At 46.0% G+C, this 21,857-nt stretch overlaps 1 protein-coding gene across 1 annotated transcript in view; it reads right to left on the bottom strand.

Annotated features, from left to right (window-relative positions):
- The window catches only part of ATP5 (delta subunit of Mt ATP synthase), a 64,600-nt gene that overhangs the window by 9,267 nt on the left and 33,476 nt on the right, over window positions 1-21,857 (bottom strand). Inside the window, exons 3-5 of the mRNA XM_087384323.1 lie at window positions 14,108-14,351; window positions 7,397-7,509; window positions 2,267-2,353 (exon numbers count right to left, since the gene is read on the bottom strand). Of these exons, the coding sequence (XP_087240449.1) occupies window positions 2,267-2,353; window positions 7,397-7,509; window positions 14,108-14,351 (444 nt within the window). The remainder of the gene's footprint in view (window positions 1-2,266; window positions 2,354-7,396; window positions 7,510-14,107; window positions 14,352-21,857) is intronic.

The raw sequence follows: 21,857 nt of genomic DNA, 5'->3' as shown, positions 1-21,857 counted from the left end.
GGGAAGGCCTACTTCATGATGTTGATCTTGAGGGAAGGTGTTGAGAGTTCACGCTCAACATCATGCGATCATGTGTGCATAGCACCATCACGTGATCATATGTACATAGCACTAATCCAATAGAGTGCTATAAAGGAAAGCGTTAGATGCCCTAACCCTAACCCTAAATGGGTTTGTATATATTCTATTTTTTCAACTAAATCTAGTGTACAGTTAGTCATTTGTGGTATGCTCACTAGCTGTGCCCTCTCTCCTCATCTCCACTCCTCCTCTCCCCTCTTCATATTTTGTCAGACTCTTCATGTTCACCACGTGCACTCACTGTAGGCTTCGGTAGCTATCAAGGCTGAGTCGTCCTATTCTTCTCATGTGCTCCACTTTTGGTTCTTCTACTTAGGATGTGGATCTACCTCTAGTGTATGCATCTGTGGGGCTATAAACTACTACAGGCTTTGGTGAGTGCAGAATGAACTGTTCTAGAGGCCCAAATGGCCCTCCGTTTCTAGGCTTGGAGCCCCCTGGAACTGGCCATCTGGCCAATCCATAAAACTCCATACCAGGGCCCACTCGCCCTGTATATGCCGCAACCAATCATTGTATACTAACTACCTGCCACGTGGCATGCTGACAGTCTGTGGCCCAACTGACCTGCTCTGCTGGCCAACCTAGGGCCAAGCCTATAAATGGCCCTAGCGCACTCACATCTTGCTGATTGTATGCTGCCCCCCAGGCCTCACATATGGGCACATCGCTGGGGCCTGTCCCAGCCCTATACCAGGGCAGACCCCCAGCCCGCAGTGCTGACCAGGGTGGCCCACGTTGCTGCTCTAAGAATAATGTATGTCTCCTTCGCACGGGGCAACCAGTCTTCCACCCATGGCTTCCCTACTAATCCATCCCCTTCATATCATCCTATGCTGTATGTCATTGTGCCCCATGTCCTCCTACATGGGGTCCCACAAGTGGGAAGGAGCCCAATGTACTCTAGCACTCCCTCTCACGAACCCTCTGTGTGCCAACACTCACTTATCGGTGCAGATGCTCCATCAGCTCCCATGAAGAACCTCTGAGAAACAAGTTGGCAGTGTCCCCGTACTCTAGTCCATGGCTCCGCACCTCCTGCTCTTCCATGTCCGGCTCGTACAAGCAATTGGAACCACCTCACTACGTGTGCATGCATGTATAGACAGTTCAGAACTAAACAACGCTAACAAATACAGCCAAAACAATTACATTATCAAGAGGACATAACATTCAAAGAGGAGAGGCTTCAGCAATTGAAGAATGCAAGTGAGGCTGGTTTTAGAACTTGCTTTTGAAAACTTCCACTTCAATTCAAGAATGAGTTTGAAAGTGATAGGTTGAGCAAATGTCTCACCTTACTGATACCTAATGGAAGGTCTATGGTGGAATTCCATGGCCTTGCTGCCTTACATGAAGCCATTAAGATGGAAGAGGTCATTGAAGGAACTAAATCCTCAAAGTATTGATTATTTGGTTGAAGCATCTACTCGTAGTGGAAGCAAAGGATTTCGAAGGCTGTTCTTTAGTTATAGGAATCGCTTCAAACAGCATTGAAGATGGTTAAGTTGAGAATGTCAATAGCTCTTCTTTGGTTAAAAAAAGGAAAGCAATAATTCCACACCGATAAACCCTTCCGGACCCTATGTTTGTACCTCAGATGTCTAGACGAGAAAAAGAAAGATTAATCAGAAAAATAGATGTTTTGGATGATCTTGGGTTGCCTTGAAAAGCCAAGTAGGAGGGTGAGAGCTCGTTTGCAAGAAGAGAGCAAGGCAAACACAAACCTGCTCCAAATGTAGGTGAAGCATCTCCCTTTGTTGGTCCCCATAGTCAAATAGAAACATGTTTCAGGGGTATTGAAATTTTTCAAACGTTTCAACTTTGAAATGTATGGAATGCAAGCGTTTCAAAATAATAATACTAATTTTAGTCTAATATATATTATACATACTACATGTATATATGTTTCAGACGTTTCATATGTAATATGTATGTAGAAAATAAAAAATGTATATGCATATGTATTTCAGATATTTCAAAAATAATCTACCTAAGATTAATCCTCATACGCATCAAAATTCTTACTGAAGATCAGGATATCATCAAATAATACCACAAAGAAACAGACCTAAAGATTGTATGTGTAGGGAAAGGGGGGGGTGTTCAAAACTAGTGCAATGACCATGAATGTCTTAAACTGATTTGGCATTTCAAAAAATCTGGTTAAGAGAACAAATCTGACCTTCTGCTCCAGTAAGATAGTTTCATCTGGTTTCACAAATTTCCTCAAAGACTTTTTCAAGTCTTCCATCTCTTTTGGCTTGAGCTCCTGGCATATTAAAAGGTTACTCATATCAACTTGAGAGCATAGATGAAGGCATAAAGACATACTTGTGTGGAGTTCTTGGGTAACATGAAACCCTTCAAAAAAGCAAAGCATGTAGGGTGTCCTTTCCTTAATGTTAATGACTTTTGCACTAAAAGCTTAATACATTACTAACACAATGAAACAATAAAAAACCTAAGGCATATTTCTCAGGTATGCCATGCCTGCTACAAGCATGTTTACATTTTCAATAGAAAAACATGTAGAAGATTGAATATGCACTGGTTCACACATATGGGCCCTAAAAACTAGTATTAATAGGCGCACAACAGTTGTTTCTATGTATCCATCTTTGCTGTGCCATCTTGCCCATCCCCTAATAGACCTTTCCAATACAAGGCCCCTCTTCATCTAGAACTAGTTATGGAAATTACAAATCAGGCTAATGTAGAGCAGAAAACCTACCGTCAAAGGCCAACTCCTCCACCCATTGCCATGCTTCAGAGAATGCAAATGGTACAGAGATACACTCTATGGTAATGAAAATGTAGTCACACAAGGACCACGAAATACTTTAGCAACTCCATGCTATAATGCATGAAAGGTGCAAGCTCAAATATCAAAAGTCTCCCTCGTATCCATTCTCCAAGCTCTCTCTAGCAATCAAACCACATTCTATGGTCCAACATAAGTCAAATCTCACCATTTGTGTACTCTTCCTACCCTCCAAAGGAATCAAAAGGAACAAATAATATCTACTGGATACATTTTATTAATTAAGTTATCAATATGTGACGGGCCCTTCTACATCAAAATCATTGGAGTTTATCACCTTTCCTCGAAATCGGTGGAAATCTTCCAATTGCAATAGACAATGCACATCTAGACCTAGAAAGCTTCAGATTGCAGCAAGTGGAGGCTACAACAACACTCCTTCAAATCACAATTAATTGTATGAGTTGATCTTTGGCTTTTCCTAACCTCTGTGGGAATAGTTGCACCTCTCTTGCCTTCAAATTGGTTCCTAAGATATGCTCGTGTATTGAAGTTTCCGATTTATATTAGTGTAGGTTTGCTAGAGAGTAAGATTGTCCTCTTTCTCATCTAGGGTCCCCTTCTATCTTCCATCATGTATATAGATGGGTGAATGCCATTTTATCTCCTCTGTCATGTGCACTAAAAAACCTTTTATTGCATTTTTTCTTCACATAGGAGTATTTATGTTTTCTTCGTTAGCCATTTAATATGTTGAAGTTAGGGTTCAATTGTAGTCTTAATGCTCAGATGTGAGCTTTCACAAAGATGTTACACCAATAATGATGCTAACAACATCGGTTGAACTAGAGGCAGATGTGGTCATCAAAGAAAGTATTAAAGGTAACAAAGATGTGTCTCTAAGCAACTATCATTGCTAGCCATTGCTATGCACTAGGGCATCCAAAACCTTAAACCAAATCCCTTAGGGTTTTGAATGTCTCTCTAAGAAAAATGAGACATCAACTACCACAATAATGCCGTCCCTCTACTATGTCACATGCATACCCTCAAATGCCGTCTCTATATCTTTGTATCTAAGAGTCAATGATGTTCCTAAAATGATGAAATCTATGTCCACGAAAGAAGAGTTGGATCTACTTCAGCTCTACACATTATGGACTTTTGTTTTTTTTTCAAAGTTGGAGGGGGGGGGGGGGGGGCGGGACCAAGAATTTCAAACCAAGATCCAATTCTACCGCAATCATCTCCTGAGAGCATCAGAGGACGGGATGGTAATTAGACCTTAGTATCTGGAGGACAGATGGGTCTCACACACATTGAGGATTGCCATCGAACAGATACTGGTCTCATCCCACGAGCTGCGAATCAAGGAAGGGAGAGCCACAAGCACGCCTAGGAAGCAGAGGATATGTGGACTATGCATACTGGTAGAGGTAGAGACAAAGGAACACTTCCTATGCACCTGTTTAGCATATTATGAGATCCAAGGAGTGTACCATTGTCGCTTCCAGGAGGGACACAGTTTTCAACAACTCTCCCGGTAGGTCCACTTTCAAGACTAGGTTTGCGTAGGCCTCTATCTGAAAAGGATGCAGCAACAGAGAGAGAATTTATTCTAGCAGGTCTAGGCAGTGGGAGGTGCCACTGCCACAAGAGGCTGACCGCACAAAACGACATGTCAACGACTTTTATGCTTTCGAGTCAGCCCCGGGACATAGTGGAGTAGAGGAGGAGATAGCCGACACGAGGACAACATGGATCAATAGGAAGAGATGGCATGGACCGATGGAGCCAGGACTCCGATACCACACATGACGTACTTGAGAGAGAGAGAAATACCACGAATGACGTACTTGAGAGACCACACTGACATACTTGAGAGACCACACATGACATACACGTCAGATACCAATCCGTGCACATGACAGTCTTTGAGTCAGCTCCGGGACATAGCGGGTTGAGACAGAGGAGATAGATGAGATGAGGGTAGAGTGGGCTCATGATGAGAGGGGGCAACAATCAAGAGCAGAGCAGAGAGTGGCTAGACCACGCATTATGGCGGTCCTGCCTATCACAGCCTTCCTGAGAGGGCAGCACCAGAGCCAAGGAGTCACTCTTGACATAGATACATAATACAAGAAACCATGCCCCCCTGCGCCACTACGCGAGACAACCCTTCAAATGCAACTCCGAGATGTTAAAAGGGTTATTATCCCTCATATCCAGTGTTGCAAGACAGCAAAGCAAGCGTGGAATCATCTTGCAACCTTATATCAAGTTTGGAATGAGGCAAGGGTTGCCTATCTCTGCAAGCAATTGGAGGGATTGAAGCTTGAATAGGGTGGTAACATGGATGCCTATCTTACCAGTGTGAAGGATTTGAAAGAGCAGTTGGCTAACATTGATGAGGTGGTGCCTGATTCTCAGCTTGTTTCTAAACCCTTGATGGGTTGCCTGACTCTTTCACATTGAGGTGGTTGGTTGCAGGTGGCAATGCCAACCATTATTCCTTTGACCAGCTGGTTGCCCTCTTACTTCGGGAGGAACAAAGCCGTGCAAACCGCAATGCTTCTATGGCTAGTGATCAAGCCTTTGCTGCCCAGCATAAAAACAAAGGCAAAGGCAAGGTTTCAATTGGTAAACCCCCCAATTCACATGCTGGTCACTCCCATGATGCTTCTTCTTCGGGGGATAAAAAGAAGAAGAAGACATGCAACTATTGCAGGAAACCTGGGCATGACATTTCTGAATGCAGGAAGAAGGACGTTAACACATCTCTCTCTCTCTCTCTCTCTCTCTCTCTCTCACTCGCTCGCTCGCTCGCCCTCGCCCACCCTCCTTTCCCCCCCCCCCCCCTCCCCCCCCTCCCCCCTCCCTCCCTCTCTCCCTCCCCTCCCTCCCCCCCTCCCTCCCTCCCTCCTAGGCCCGCGAGGCCTTCCACGGACGTTAATCCCTCCCTCTCTCCCTCCCCCTCCCTCCCTCCTAGGCCCACGAGCCTTCCACAGACGTTAATCCCTCCCTCCCTCCCGCCCCTCCTTCTCTCTCTCTCTCTCTCTCTCTCTCTCTCTCTCTCTCTCTCTCTCCATTTCATCCACCTTACATAAGCAGCAACAACATGGTGTGTATGATGCAACCCAACCAAAGACCAGCCACTTCGGCACTGCACAAGCGTGCAGCTCTTCGAGATCACCCACAAGTTCATATGATGAGGATCTTCCTTCCTTGGAGATAGAGGATAGACGGATCCTCTCGGGATGCCGCACTTAAGGAGGAGAAGTGGGCAGTGGTACGAAAGGGGGAACTCTTGATTGGTCCTATATGGACTCCAGTTGACACATCCGCTTAGGGAGGCAAGGTCTATGAGACTCAAAGACCGGGACCGTGACCTACATCATATGGAACTATAATGCAACCTTGTGGTCAGAGCTACGGAGCGTCTTGGAGTCATACACGTGACAAGATATTATCTTCTACACTGAGACTCATTGAAGCCCAAAGCCAGGAGCTCCGTGAGGATGGTGATGCATCGTCGTATACAGCCCTACATCCAGACATCAACGATTTCTCAAGCCAGGGGGAAGTTCTCCTTGGAGACTTCAATGCCGGGACTACGGGCTGGGGGTTATGGATCATTGACTTGACATTGATCGACATAAGGCAAGTTTTCCCTGATGTTTCTAGAACGACAAGCCTGAGCCACTTCATTTGAGCACACTTTCATAGATATTGGGAGGATGCATGCTCTGATTATCTATCAGATGTAGTCGGTGTCCTAAACTAAAAGTACAAATCCAGGGCAGCAACAACTAATGCAAGTGATCTGATTCATAACATAAGCAACAGCTGACCTAGTTCTGTTGATTTCTGGGGAGAGAACTGCTGAAATGAGTGGCCCAGCAGCAAGGTACTGTGCCAGATACCAAAGATCTCAGGTATAGAAGCAGAGCTCAATTCTTTGATGTTTGCTTATAAAGTCACAATATTCAATCACGCCTATAAGCATACTTAGTTTGAGCTGTCAGATCATAAAATGAGGTCAGATGCCATAACTCATTATAGTACATGAGAAAGCATTTGTCTTATCCAGCTTCTACTTAATGTCTCATGACACATGCCAGCTTCCCTTGAGAATCTGTCACTCCAGCTTCAGGCTCCATCGTTTTCAGCCCTCCACTCAATTCCATTTTCTAGTCTGCCTCTACGGAATTATGATAGTGTAGGCAATGGGCATCTCAAAGACTCATGGAAAAACGTTCTATTGCCCAAACGCAAGGCCATGTAAATCAATCATTACCCTCCCCCTGCTATGCATGGGCCAAAAAAAGAAAGCATCCACTCTAACATGGCTCAGACTGTATCGAGCCAAATGTGCATTAATATCTTATCTGTTGCAAGCTGTGATATAGAAAAAAACAGCACTTCCACAAAAGTAGGTAAAAGCTATGTTCTTATGCCACCTGGTTTTTGAAATTAGTCACATTACCCTAGTAATCATGACGTCTTGCCCATACCAGGAAAACATCTATGAGAAGGAGCAGTGGCACTTACCACAACAGATGTGACCGTTGCCTTTACTTGTTTTCTGTAAGCCATCACCAGTTCTGATAAACAACCAATGACTTCTTGAAGCCCATGAAGCCTGCCATTCTCAGCCAGGAGAGCTGAGCAAAATTGCAAGGAACAAATGAGCAAAGATGCAAGATACTAGAACAAGAACCTAACCAAAAGAAATCAAGTCAGCAAAAAACAGATAGTGCAGAAGTCCAATACCCAACCAGCATTGACCATGTCAGCAAAAATCAGATAGTACCGAAGTCCAAGAGCCAAAGTAGTGGCAGCAAAGTCTTGATACAAGCAAAGAGGATACGTGCATACAACCACATTAGACAGCATTGCAAAATCCCAAGAAACATAAACATCTATCAATGAGATCCAAATTTACAGTTTGAAAGTACAGCTGTCATCTCTCTCAAAAGATGGCAAGAAGCAAGAGATAGAGATCAATTGAAAGGGGAGGTGGACCACTTACAAAAGAGCAAAAGTCTACATAAGAGACAAATAGTAATCCTAGACTCAAGGTCCCAGCATTTCCTAGCTTCTTTACTGAACATCAGTACTCAACAGGACCCTGGCAATGTGGAATTGCAATAGCAGTCTTAAATCAGACCAGGAAATTTCTCTAGCACTTGCAATTCCAAACGCATCATATGATACAAAGAGACTCATGAGACAACCTGAGAGAGGACAGCCTGAAGTACATGGATATGCGTGACAGTCAACTTCTCCCAATCAGACGAGAGATGATTGAAGTGTTTAGACTAGGTTGCCTGGCTGTCCATCATTCGCACGTATGAGGGAGTATCACCATGATGAAGCATGATGACCATACAAGATTCATATCGTTGGGCAGGAAATCATCACCTTTGTGGCTGTTGCATGTTCCACTTTGCTATTTCCGAATGGCGACATAGAAATATGCAAAAGCCAAGGCATCAAATGAAGGCTCCAATCTTCAATAACCATCTTCCCTTTCATCGCACAGCTATTTGCATGGCGAAATACTTCTACTAGGGCACTTCAACACTTCTACAAGAGAGATCCAAAGATACAACCATGATGATTGGCTTTGTTGAGGATTCTATGATGTTACAGTGCCTAAAATCAGGAAAATTGTACATAACATCAGAAACATTGTACAAAGCGACATCGGTGGATGGGTGTGCAGACATCACTACCTATGGATGAAGGGTTTAAATTGTTTCAGCCATGAAGGAGGATCCCATGTGGTGGAATGATGCCGACCGCTAACCCACCACCCTAAGGTTCATTGTCATTATTACGTATCCTAGGACCTTGCTCACCCAAATTCCTCATTCAAACTCTCTCACCAGAACCCCTCATCCTTGCTCACCCAAATTCCTCATTCAAACTCTCTCACCAGAACCCCTCATCCTCACCCTTCAAACCAGCCCGTTATCTAAGCCACCCCATCAAGGGTCATGCAAACCCCTCAGTCCCCCGTGTCTTCTCCCTCTACCATTGCTCCTCAACATGAAGGGATCTCAAAGGCCTTAACCCCAAGCTGTCCTCGTTTAGTAGAGTTCTGGCGCCTGGGATCCCTGGAATCACCCCAGGCTTTGCAGGACTTGACGGTGATCCTTCTTAAACCTACGAAGGTGGTAGGAGGAGCTGTGGTCATCTCTTTTTGGGACTTCATATTCACAACCACAACGCCTACAATATCCACTAGCTTCACCACATGAGGCATATGCTAAGCCCAAGCGTAGGCCTGCAGCCCCATCATTGTGACCATCATTTCAAACCAGAGCCGTGTGTGCTAGCCTGAAACACCAAGTGTTATGTACCTAGATTGCTACCTCAGATTTGTGGACTTAATGCAGTAAGGTTACGGGGCCCTCGGATTAAGATAAGCAAGCTAACGTGGGTCTAGAGGACATGCATCATAACAAGGGGCCAATCGGCTATATTTAGCTAGGGGTGCTATTTGTAGGGGGTGAAATATCTGTATGCTGTTTTAAAGTAGAAGGGGGAAATTGCTTTATATAAGATTGCCAAATATTGCTTTACTTCATAGATTTGCAAGATAGAAACTAAAATTACAATATTGCTTGAGAAAAATATGAATACATGATTTAAGGGGCCGAGGCACCCCCCTATCTAGGCTCTTTATTTACAATGAGATTCAACTCCTGCCAAACTTGAGACCAAACTGGAAGGACTTAGACTATAGCCGCAGCTATGTACAAAACATGAAAATGAAGCTCAAGGCTAAGCAATAAGTCTATTTACACAACAGTGTCTCAATACATAGCCTAGCTAGGGTGCTCAAGGCTCCAAGGGCTCTCTAATCCTGAGGGAAGATGCTTGCAACTTTGCGACTTCTTCCATCAATAACAAGTTGCAATGCTTTGAATAAGACACTCGGACTGAGTACTTCTTAGCTCACTAATGCAGCTCTTTTTCTTTTTTTTTATGATGCCAATGTCAGTCCTCAAAGTATAAGTACAGTTGTTGGTAGAGAGTAGCATTGCATAGGATGAGAGCTGCATCAATATTGGGAGCAAGATGTCATGGGAAAAGAACCACTGCAGGCTACATGTAGGAGGAACTACAGGAGGAGTTGCAGCAGCAGGGCTGTGGAAAATTTCCCTGCAAGAGGAGCTGATGGACTGCTGCACGAGGAGCTCCCACAAGGGAATGGACTGCTGCTGGAGGAGCATCTGCAAGGGGATGGTCTGCTGCAGAAGGACCTTCTGCAAAAGGATGAACTCCTGCAGGAGGAAAACTGTTTGGGAGAGATGATGAGGTGTGAGAGAAGCTGCAGAGGCAGCAGGCTCGAGAGTATGCACCAGCAAGGGCTGAAAGTGTATGCAAATGAAGGGGGTATACTGTTTCTATTGTAGATGTAGGGAGGGCCAGCTTCCAAGTTGGAAATTGCGCCATGGTGGGCTGGCCCCGTTGGAACTTCTGTGGGCTGCATGCTAGCTGGAGTTCCTGCAGTGACCAGTGCTGCCATGGCTCATGCATGGCCCTCCACATGTCCCCTCAGGCTGCCATGTGTCCCATGCCACAGGACATGGCTGCCACCTCAGCTTGCCATGTCGCCATGCAACATCACAATGCCACATCATCGTGCCGTGTCATAATGCCACATCAGCATGCCACGTCATGCTAAAATTGTTGCTTTCACCGATCTTTGTTTGCCTAACAAAGAATTCAGTTTGGGTGATCAATACTACTCCGATTTGACTTCTGTTTTCACCCTTAGGTTTCTAGCAGTGAGCTCTGTTAGTTTGAGTTTGATAGGCCTTCTCACATAACCTATTAGGCCTATTAGTTTGTCCTCTTGTCTCGTGTCTCTTTGACTCTGTCATGCTAACAGGCCCACACCCAAGGCTACTGCAAACATTCTCTTTAGTACTTGCTGACTTTCACCGATCTTTGTTTGCCTAACAAAGAATTCAGTTTGGGTGATCAATACTACTCCGATTTGAATTCTGTTTTCACCCTTAGGTTTCTAGCAGTGAGTTCTGTTAGTTTGAGTTTGATAGGCCTTCTCACATAACCTATTAGGCCTATTAGTTTGTCCTCTTGTCTCATGTCTCTTTGACTCTTTCATGCTAACAGGCCCACACCCAAGGCTACTGCAAACATTCTCTTTAGTACTTGCTGAGTCAATCTGCACTCTACGCATTTGATTGGTCCCATGTTTGGGTACTTGGGTAAGGGTGTGGTCTTTACATTTCTCATAAAGAGATATGTCTCAACTTGTGGGACACTAATGCCTTTAATGGAGGGCCACCCTCAAATGCTAGACCCTACCTAATTGAACAGTAGGTATTTTGGCAAACATCCTAGCTCAAAGAACCTGACATTTCAAAAAATAAGTTAAATAAGTTATGCAATAAATAAATTTACCAAGCAAGTCAATATGTGTTTGGTGAGGAGAAGTGACAGCGGATGTTCTTCTATCTAAAAGTGACCAAGGGTTATCATTTCAGTTGAGCAGGTGGATTGCTCTCTTCTGATGGTCTGGCTTGGACTTACGGCCATCAACATCGCAGATGCGTGATGCTATGCTGCGGGTTCCTCATTGACAGGCACCGGTGGTATGCAACAAGCTTTATGGCATTAAGCTTGCCGAGTAATCAAGCTCAAGCACACATGCTCACGTGTGGTTGCGTGGTGAGTTTGGCTACGCACTTTCGTGTTTGTTACTGATAATGTTTATGGAATGCATTTAAAGTTACATCCTCCCGAAATTAGAAAGTGCTTAGGGGAAGATATACCATTGCAATACTAGAATATATCCAATCGTTGTTTTTTTGCGGATGTGCATCACTAGGGAAAAAACGTTGTATAATGCGTGATTGACCATGCAAAGCATATTCGATGGTGATAATACTTTGCACGCACCTCAACATAGTTGAAACGGACTTGCGTGCAAAGTGGAGCCCCCATCCGATAAGTACTTGTTTGAATAACACACCTAGGGCCGTGTTTTTATATGGTTGTGCATGACACTAAGGCAAAAATGGTGTTTTATGCTTGATCGACAATGCAAAGCATATCCGATGGGCACAATACTTTGCACACACCTTCAACTAGGTGGAATTGACTTACATGCAAAGTGGCACGCCTGTCCCATAAGTGCTTGATCAGATAAGATACCTAGTGTGTTTTTTTCGGATGTGCATGACACTAGAGCAAAAATGCAACAACAACCCTTTACAAGAGCTATGACTCTACCAAATATGAAGAGAACACTTCTTGTAACGTTATAATGTATCCTCTCATCAAACTATGCACCTTTCACAAGAGGTACACCCCTCTTCATGCATGCACCCTTTGGAGCATACACCTTCTCACGTGTGTCTCTTTGCTCTCTAGATGAGAGAGGCCTCTTGTATGACTTACACACTCCTAACACTTCAGACATTTGAAGTAATATAGATATTCTTGCTCTCTACTATCCTTATAGTCTCCTTTCTGCTCCTCAGCTCACTGATGATATTAGATTAGTAAGATTTCTTGTAGTAGTATCAGAGCAAATATCGCTCTTGCCTATTGGAAATCACCTATCTTTTAGCCTATACTTAACACCAACATATGCTAGAAGGTGTTCAACGCATTGTGCATGGAAGAAAGGAGAGGGAAGACATCTATCTTCAACTAAGAGACATATTGTATCATGAAAGGTCACACCTTTTCATCCAACAGGCACACCCTTTCATGAAGGGTCATACGCCTTTGTTTTTAAACACCCGTGACCTACCTCATGTGAAGGGCCACATCCCCTTATACCAAGGGTCACAGCTGTTCGAAACAAGGCACGCTCGTACGTTGAAAGGAACCTATTCACGACAAGGCACGCCCCTTCACGAAGAGACACAACCCTTCAAAGGGATACACCCCTTTGAAGACACGTACTCACGACAAGTCACACCCTTTCACAAAGAGACACGCACCGATTCACAACAAGTCATACCCCTTCACGAAGAGACACGACCCTTCAAAGGGATACACCCCTTTGAATGGATGCACCCTTTCACGCCATGCACACGAAAAGGTGCCTACTGGCACCCTTTCACATCAAGGCGCAACCTTTCACGAAGGAACACACCCCTTCCATGATTAGTCACATCCATTCTTGATCAAAGAAGCCAAGCACCCACCCTATATGAAGGGTGTCCAAAGGAAACCCCAGGGTGGACAGAGGCGAGAGGCCGCAAAGTGATGGCAGGGTGGTGCGATACAACTTGACCGGGGGGGGGCGGGGGGGGGGGGGCGCGCCGAGATGGAGGTGGGAATGAAGGCTAGCAGAGGGGCGTGAGAAGGGACGGCAGAGGCTAGTAGGAGCTTCAGGTGCAGAGCAGCCATCTTTTCTGTGTTGTTTCAACTAAGCAATCCTTATGGATCTGGATTGTGACTCATATCACATGTGATATATCAGCTCTCCTTGAAACCCTTCTAGTGAATAAGCTTGGCTCTGACACCATGTAAGAGCTTCAACACACATATGCACAAGAGCAAAAGCAATAAACTCCACACACATGAATTGATCTCCTAGATGCTGCACAAAACAGGATGTCATCGTGCACAGTCTCCCATGCACACTACGAAATGCCCATTTCAAAACACTAGAGAAGTACATAGCCCTGGCAACTTTTTAGATTAAACTGTGCAGCATACAAAGCTGAATAAAGTCGGCAGCGAAAAGCAGATGTACATTTCAGAAATGTGAATAAGCTCCCAAACGAGATACAGTTCACCACGGATCAATACTTTCATAACCATAACAATAATGATAACAAGTACATGGACTACAAGCTTATGAGCCCCATAGAACAGGGGGTTCACTATCAAACCAATCTGACACTGACACAACCCTTGTTTTTAAGCCATTGTTTTCCAGAAGAAATCGACACCAAAGTTACAGAAAACAAATAACATCCCAATATAAATATAATTGTTTAATTTTCCTTGTCTAAGGTCAGTTATGTTTCAGACGCCCGGAAACACTCATCCCCAGCATCAAAGCAATGCAATTCAGAAACATCAGAACTACTTTTGATCTCAGTACTCCAACAATATTGGTCCTATTTGAGAACAGAGCAATTATCAGCAGTGAAAGATCAAAGTATGAACAACAGTAATGAAATAATACACTTCCCATAACATTTTTAAGGAGCCCCATTTAAACTCTTATGTTTATTTTCACAAGTCCCAGGATAATACCCAAAAAGTTAACTGTAATTTCTGAAAAGCCCAGCTCCTCAAACAGAGCTCTCACTGCTTTAACCTTCTCTTTATTTGGAACAGCCATGTCCTTCAAAAACTCTGCAAATGTAGGACTCTTTTCAGCTGCTTTCACAATCTGTTGTAACTCCTCATATATGGGTTCCAGTGCTTTTGCTCGTACAGCTGTTATATACAAAGCTGAAGCGTACTTCCCTGCTACACCATGCACGCGAATTGGTACCTGATTTCAGGCATCATGATATTATGTTCTTAGATAAGAGAAAGGAGTTCTCACATGTTCCTTCAAAATGAAACACTCAGGGCCAAGCACAGAAGAGCCTTGACAAAGCATGATCATTCATATAGACACTTTGATTGGCAACAAGTCCCTTTCGAATCCAAAGGTACATGAGTAAACTTGGCGTACAGCTTAATGAGTGACGCTTTTCACTGAGGTATTGGCTTCCTCACTAAACTTAGCATTCACAAGCAAACACTCAGCCATACAAAGGCCAGCACTTACAAGCAAAGACAGAACATGCATTTTCAATGCAGTAGGATCTCCATCATTTCTAAACACAATAAAGGCCTAACAACAACCAGCTGTCCACCAAGCCTGGTTTTTACTAGCAGTAAGCAAAAAACATAAATAATTGAAGACTCAGTTAATCTAAAACTTAGTAAAATTACCAGCCTGGTATACCTAATACTCATACACACCTCGCCCCACCACTTGCACATTGTTCATCAGAGAGGGAGTCAAGGACGCGACATTGAAACTGCACAATGGCGAAGGATCACGAGGGGCTATGCACTGAGTTTATCACATATGGGATCGACACGTTAGCCCCAATCCTAGCAAAGCTATTCAATGATGCTGTTTGCCTTGTCTTCCCCCGCACCTGGACACTCAACACCATCACCCCCATCTACAAGGCACGGAATCCCATGGACCCAAGTAACTACAGGCCTATCATGATTGGACATGTGATGTCCAAGATCTATGCAGCTGTATTGGATGCATCGGTCAGCCTGTTCGCAAAGATGAGAGGGCTCAGAGCAGAGGGTCAAGCCGGTTTCAGGCGAGACCATGGGACTATGGATCACATACTCACACTCAGGGGTGTCATTGAGGAGGCCAGATCACGGAAGGAGAGGGTATATTGTTGCTTTGTAGATTTCCACAAAGCCTTTGACACAGTACCTCGATCTCGTCTCATCACACACCTACAGACACTGGGATTTGATCAAGAGATCATCTGGGCAGTCATGGCACTGTATGAGAGAGTCTCAGGCCGAGTTTGGATAGGCGCAGGTGGACAGATGAGATCCTGAGTACCATAGGGGTCAAACAGGGTTGTCCCTTATCACCGACCTTGTTTGGCCTCTACATCAGCTTGAGACTTTCATGGGGGCGTTCGGAGGGACCGGTTGCTCACTTGCCGGGATCATCATCAAGATTCTTCTTTATGCAGATGACGTGGCACTCTTGTCGTCCACACCCGAGGGGCTCCAACGACACCTGGATGCACTGCAGGCTTTTTGTTTATCCCATGATTTGGAGGTCAACCTTGGCAAGACCAAGGTCATGATCTTTAACACCTCTCGAGCAAACATGCAACAGAAGCATGTTACTTTTACTTTCGGTGGGTCACCAATTGAGATCGTATCCTCATACACTTACTTGGGGGTCATCTTCCCCGGCCCGATCTTCACGATGAGACCAGCGATGCAGGCTAGACTAAGCAGGGGATACGCCTCACTGGCTCAGCTAGAGAGACAATGCTTTCACTCCCACTTCCAAGACCCTCGAACCAAGGCTCTTCTCTTCGACTCCTTGGTCCGACCAGCCGGTATGTATGGCAACCCTTGTTGGGGGCCTGACATGTCAGAGATAGAGTGGACACGAGTGGAGCGCCTACAGATCCTCATGCTCTCATGGATGATCCGAGGGAAACCGTCTGTACCACATCACATCATTCAAGCCGAGTTTGGTGCTTCTCCACTCCAGCTAGATGCAGCCTTTTAGACCATCACATATCTACACCGGGTTAGATCATATGGGGATTGCACATCAGGGAGACAGAGGTTGCCATGGTTGGCTCTCGATTCCTCCATGAGGTAGGCAGCAGAGGGAGACGAGCGATGCTGGTATGCACGGACTCACAGATGGTTTGTGAGACTAGGGCTCCACATCGATAGGATACCTCCTTTTCAGTACAGTTTAGATGCCCCTCCGGTACTCCCACCCACCATCCCGATTGGGCCACACACCAACCAGGTCATTCGAGAGGATCTCCTGCAGCTACACACCTTTGGGACCTAGTTGGAGCCGAGGGAGCTCCCAGTGAAGCTGAGTTTCTACAGAGATTACTGTCTTCGTATTTCGGAGGAGGGATTCATCACACCACCAGGGTACACTGAGCTTCATATGCCTCACTCACTACGGATCTCCATCAGACAGTTTCAAGTATCATCACATTGCCCCCGCATAGAGAGCGGCAGAGCAGAGGGGATTCCTAGGGAGCATCGCTTATGCATATTATGCAACTATCAAGAGGTTGAGTCAGAGGAGCATTTTATTTTAGGTGCCCAGTGTACTACGAGATCCGAGGTTGCTACCACTGCCTCTTCAGAGACGGCTCCGGGCTCCTTTCCAGATTCCTCACCTACCCAGATCAGAGATGCCTCGCGGCCTTCATTCACAAGGGGGTCCAACACAGAGAGTACTTACTCAGGGAACGAGGCTTGGCCACATCATCAGACACCTCTCAGAGCAGGATCACAGAGTTCTTTCCATCGAGTGACATTGATCGTCCAATCTCTGGCCCCGACCCGACGACCGCAGCACGACACACGAGACATCGAGGGGAGACACAGATCACTCTCGGGGACCTCCCGTCATTGTTTAAACCCGGGATACGTCCCATGGGAGTCACGGTGGCTCTGGTCTTGTGTCGAGCCTCATCCACGAGACCAAGACGCACGGCACACCTTGACAGGCGCCAGCGTCCCATCACCAGCTATGCACCAGCCAAGGCAACATGACATACGTAAGATTCTGCTCCGCTCCAGTCCTTTTCTTTTCTTTTCATTGTTACATCCAGATGTATTTGATTATGTATGATCAGACTTAGGGTTCAGCACGGGTGATGATGCTCGTTTCAGTAGCTCCACCCTTACTGATATTTGTATCAGGTTTTCTTTCAGTCTCATAGACCCATCGGTCTTCCGAAGACACTACTAAATTTTCTTTCTTTCTTTCTTTTCTCTCTCTCTCTCTCTCTCTCTCTCTCTCTCTCTCTCTGTGCGCGCGTAGATAATTCATTCTTCATGCCAAAAAACAAGAGGGACTGCAAAGACATGTGGAGGTCCTAGAGATGTTATGCAAAGACACCTGACACTCAAGGTTATGGTCTTCAACACCTCACGCGCAGTGCTCCGCCAACTCAGCTTCACTTACCGTGGTGAGCGAGTGGTGGAGATAGTGCAATCTTACACATATTTGGGAGCAGTCTTCACAGGACCCATTTTCACGATGATTCATGCAGCCCAGGCACAACTCACACAGGGGCGAAGCGCTTTGGCTCGGCTATAAAGACAGTGCTTCCAGGCACACTTTCAAGATCCACAGACGAAGGGCTGGCTTTTCAACACGCTAGTGCGGCGACTGCCATGTATGCAGCACCCTTCTAGGGAAGTGATATCCCGATGACAGAGTGGAGGAGATTTGGGCGGCTACAGGTGACTATGGGATCCAGGATGCTTCGGAGTAAGCCCTCAGTTCCACATGAGATAATACAGGCAGAGTTCGCCATGACACCTCTACACATTGATGCCATCTTTCAAATAGTAGCATTCATCCATAGAGTTACCTCGATGGAGACTACAGAGGTTGGCCTTGGAGTCATCTAGACGACTAGCAGAGAGCGGGGCAAGCACATGGTATGCATGGATATCCACATGGTTGTAGACGAAAGAGAGCATGCCACGTGTCATCACAAGGTGCGCCGGGTGCGGGGGTCCCACTCTTCATCCCATAGCCACACAATGCTCTCTCTCCTCCCAAAAGGTCCCGTGAGGGATTAGAGAGAGAGGGTTGAATCCCTTATTATATTCAAGGTACATGAGAGTATATCCCTTTGCTTATGGGATTACTCTCTTGCCAAATACACATGTCAGCCAACGCCAAGATCCCTTCATTAATACATTAATCAACTAAGCCACAAGGGGGTACTAAGGGCTGAGGTCCATAGTCTAACACCCCCCCATGGGCCAAAGCACCTTGAAACGTGGACAAGGCCAAACAAAGGCCAGCCCACCCACAACGAGGGAGACCACAAACCACACGGGAGAAAGCACATCAAAGCTGCCCCCCAAAGTGCACAAACGTGTCACCACCTCACAAGGTCGTCAGTCGCCGGTGCATGCGATCCACTGCAAAATCATCTCACTGAATACAAGACACGGATCACGACACTCCGTGCAGGATCGTACTGAACAGTTTGCTGCAAATCACGACACCTTCGCAGGAGCTACCACGGGTCATCACATCCCGCAACTAGCACACAGTCTGTCGGAACAGCCAGCTCTGATACCATGTAGACGAAAGAGAGCGCGCCACGTGTCATCACAGGGTGCGTTGGGTGTGTGGGTCCCACTCTCTGTCCCATAGCCACGCAATGCTCTCTCTCCTCCCAAAAAGTCCTAGGAGGGATTAGAGAGAGAGGGTTGAACCCCTTATTATATTCAAGCTACATGAGAGTATCGCTTTGCTTATGGGATTACTCTCTTGCCAAATACACGTGTTAATCAGCGCCAAGAGCCCTTCATTAACACATTAATCAACCAAGCCACAAGGGGGTACTAAGGGGCGTAGGCCCATATTCTACCAATGGTTTGCCAGGCACAAGATTCAGATGGACAAAATTTCCCCCTTTAGGTACAGCATGGACACACCTCCTCAGTTGATCCCACGAGATGAATTTAATCATATCATACGGTTAGACCTCCTCTTGCTCCATACATCACGGCCTTGGGGGGGATCAAGAGCTCCCCACCTAGATGGCGACCACTTCCTGAGAGTATTGGAGGAGGGATTCATCATCAGACCCCAGTATCTCGAGGATAGGGGAGTCTTGCATGCATTGATGATCGTCGTTGGATAGATGCGGGTTTGATCCCATCAGCTGAGGATTGAGACAACGACAGCAACAAGAATACTCAGAGAGCAATAGGTCTGCATGCTATGATTGGGAGTGGTTGAGACACACGAAGATTTTCTTTGTGCTTGCCCAGCCTACCATGAGATCAAGGGACGATACCATACCTCTATCAGAAGGGGAGCAGCTTCGACCCACTCTATGACTAGGTCTACATTGGGTTCTACCTGCTTGAGATGCACCGACACAGGGAGACTCTACTACGAAGATCAGTGTCACAGGGACGTGAAAAATGATGTAAAGAATCTTTGTAACTCAACCCACGCTTAACCCAGGGTTAAGCATGGTTAACTGTAGTAATGGTTTGGCCGTGAGGGACCGGCTAGAGGAAGTGCGCGCTTCCTAGAAGTTTCTAGGGACAAAGTCTAGGTGATCCACTATGTCCTAGGGGCAAAGCAAAGGCTTTAAAGAGGGGTCTAAAGGTTGGGCCCAAGGACAACCAACGTTGTCCTTGGTATGGGGGTTGGGACTTTAATGAAGTGGCGAATGGCAAGAAGGAGGTGCCATTTGTCATGCATGTGTATGCATGCCCTTCCTCCACCTTCCATCTCTCTCCCCTCACTCTCCTGGAGGTTCTAGACGTCTAGCAGAAGCTCCATGTGTGGTTTTCGTTGCATTTTGCTGCTCCTACTATTGTTGTGTTGCTGCTCTGGGTGCTCCCCTCCCTTTGGCACGTTTCTTGAGGCAGCTTTGCTGCATGCACGCATCCCTAGAGGCAATACAGAAGCTGGCACAAATCTCGAGGCAAGAATGCATGCATTTGCTGCAGTCCATACAGCCATACGGACTGTACGAAACAAGGTGCAGCCCTCTCGAGCTGCTGTGCGCACTGTGGGGGTACGGAGGTCGAGGCATCAAATCCCAGGGTCGAGGCTTTGGGGAAGATCTGATTACATGTTGACCTCTACGGCTCTTTCTTGCATTCTCCCCGCTTTCTTCCTTCATTTCTCTCATCTCCCGATAGCTGGAAGACTCTTGCACTCTACAGGGAGCCTAGGATAGGTGCGAGGAAGGAGCTCGCCCCTCTACTACAGACAGCGGGAATTGGTTCCAGGTTTTGTTTTCCCTTGTTCTTTCTTGCTTTGCGACTTTTTGCAGTGCATGCGTGTTATTTGCAATCCTTCACTGCTACATATTCTAGCAAGCACCCAGAGGAAATGGTGTTCCTATGGTAGGCCTAAGGATAGTGTGGATGCATGTGATGGCCTTGAGGCTGCCTTGGGCTCAGTTTGCCAGTGGTTTGGAGGCTATGGACGTCTAGCAAAAGCTCCCTGTGTGGTTTTCGTTGCATTTTGCTGCTCCTGCTATTGATGTGTTGCTGCTCTAGCTGCTCCCCTCCCTTTGGCACGTTTCTGGAGGCAGCTTTGCTGCAAGCACGCATCCCTAGATGCTGTACAAAAGCTAGCACGGATCCCAAGGCAAGAAGGCAGTCTTTTACTGCAATATGTACAACTGTACGGACTGTACGGAACAGGGTGCAGCCCTCCCAAGCTGCTGTGCAGACTGTGGGGGCCTCTTGCACTTTGTGAGGAGCCTGGACAGAGGATAGGTGAGAGGAAGGAGCTCGCCCCTCTTCCATACACAACGGGAATTGGTTCAAGGTTTTGTTTTTCCTTGTTCTTTGTTGCTTTGCTGCTTTTTGCAGTGCATGCGTGTTGTTTGCAATCCTTTCAGGACTCCTACAGGTTCTAGCAAGCACCTAGAGGCAAGGGTGTTCCTGTGGTAGGCCTAAGGACAGTGTGGATGCATGTGATAGCCTTGAGGCTGCCTTGAGCTCAGTTTGCCAGTGGTTTGGATGCCTGAATGCCTTTCAGTTTAGGGTTTACGGCTTGCGAGTGGTTTGGATGCCTGGATGCCTGAGTACGCCTTGCCAATGGGAATTATAGTGGTGCACTTGGATTAGATGCCTTGAAGATAGGTAGAGGATTTGCAGAGAAGAATAGTGCAGGGTTGAACCCCTATTGTAAAGCATTTCCATTCAGAAGCATTAAATAAATACAGTAAGGGGCGCCAAGGCATTTGGGGCCAATGGGTGCACTGTGTACTATTTTCATTGAGCAGGGACATTCTAGCCTCACCTTTGTTGTTGTTCAATGGGCAATACTTGGAATATGCCACAGATGCAGGGAGTGGGACCTGGAATGCCAAACCCTACCATAAGTCTTTTCTGAGAGGTATCTTTGAGAATATGGGTACCACGCTGAATTTTTCATCCTCTTTTCATCCTGAATCTAATGGGCAGTCCGAAGAAGCCAACTCCACTGCCCTTGCTCTTCTCAAGTGCTATATTTCGGATCAGCAATCGAAATTAGAGCAGTTTCTGCCACTTGTTGAGTATCGCCGAGAGTTACTCTTGAAAGAGGGTGATTGGGTGCTGCTGCGTTTTCAGAAAGCACGACTCAGGAAGATGAAAGGCAAGACCAAAGTGTACACAAATCTGAAGATGAGGTATTATGGTCCTTTTCAGGTTTTTGAACACACTAATGATGTAGCTTACAGGTTGAAGCTACCTACCACTTGGACCA

Source organism: Dipteris shenzhenensis, chromosome 13 (assembly GCF_047967505.1).
Source record: "Dipteris shenzhenensis isolate YYH24624 ecotype China chromosome 13, Dip_SZ_1.0, whole genome shotgun sequence".
In the NCBI taxonomy this organism is placed as follows: domain Eukaryota; kingdom Viridiplantae; phylum Streptophyta; class Polypodiopsida; order Gleicheniales; family Dipteridaceae; genus Dipteris; species Dipteris shenzhenensis.
The sequence above is the reverse complement of the archived record's forward strand: the minus strand, read 5'-3'. Positions and strand labels throughout refer to the sequence as shown.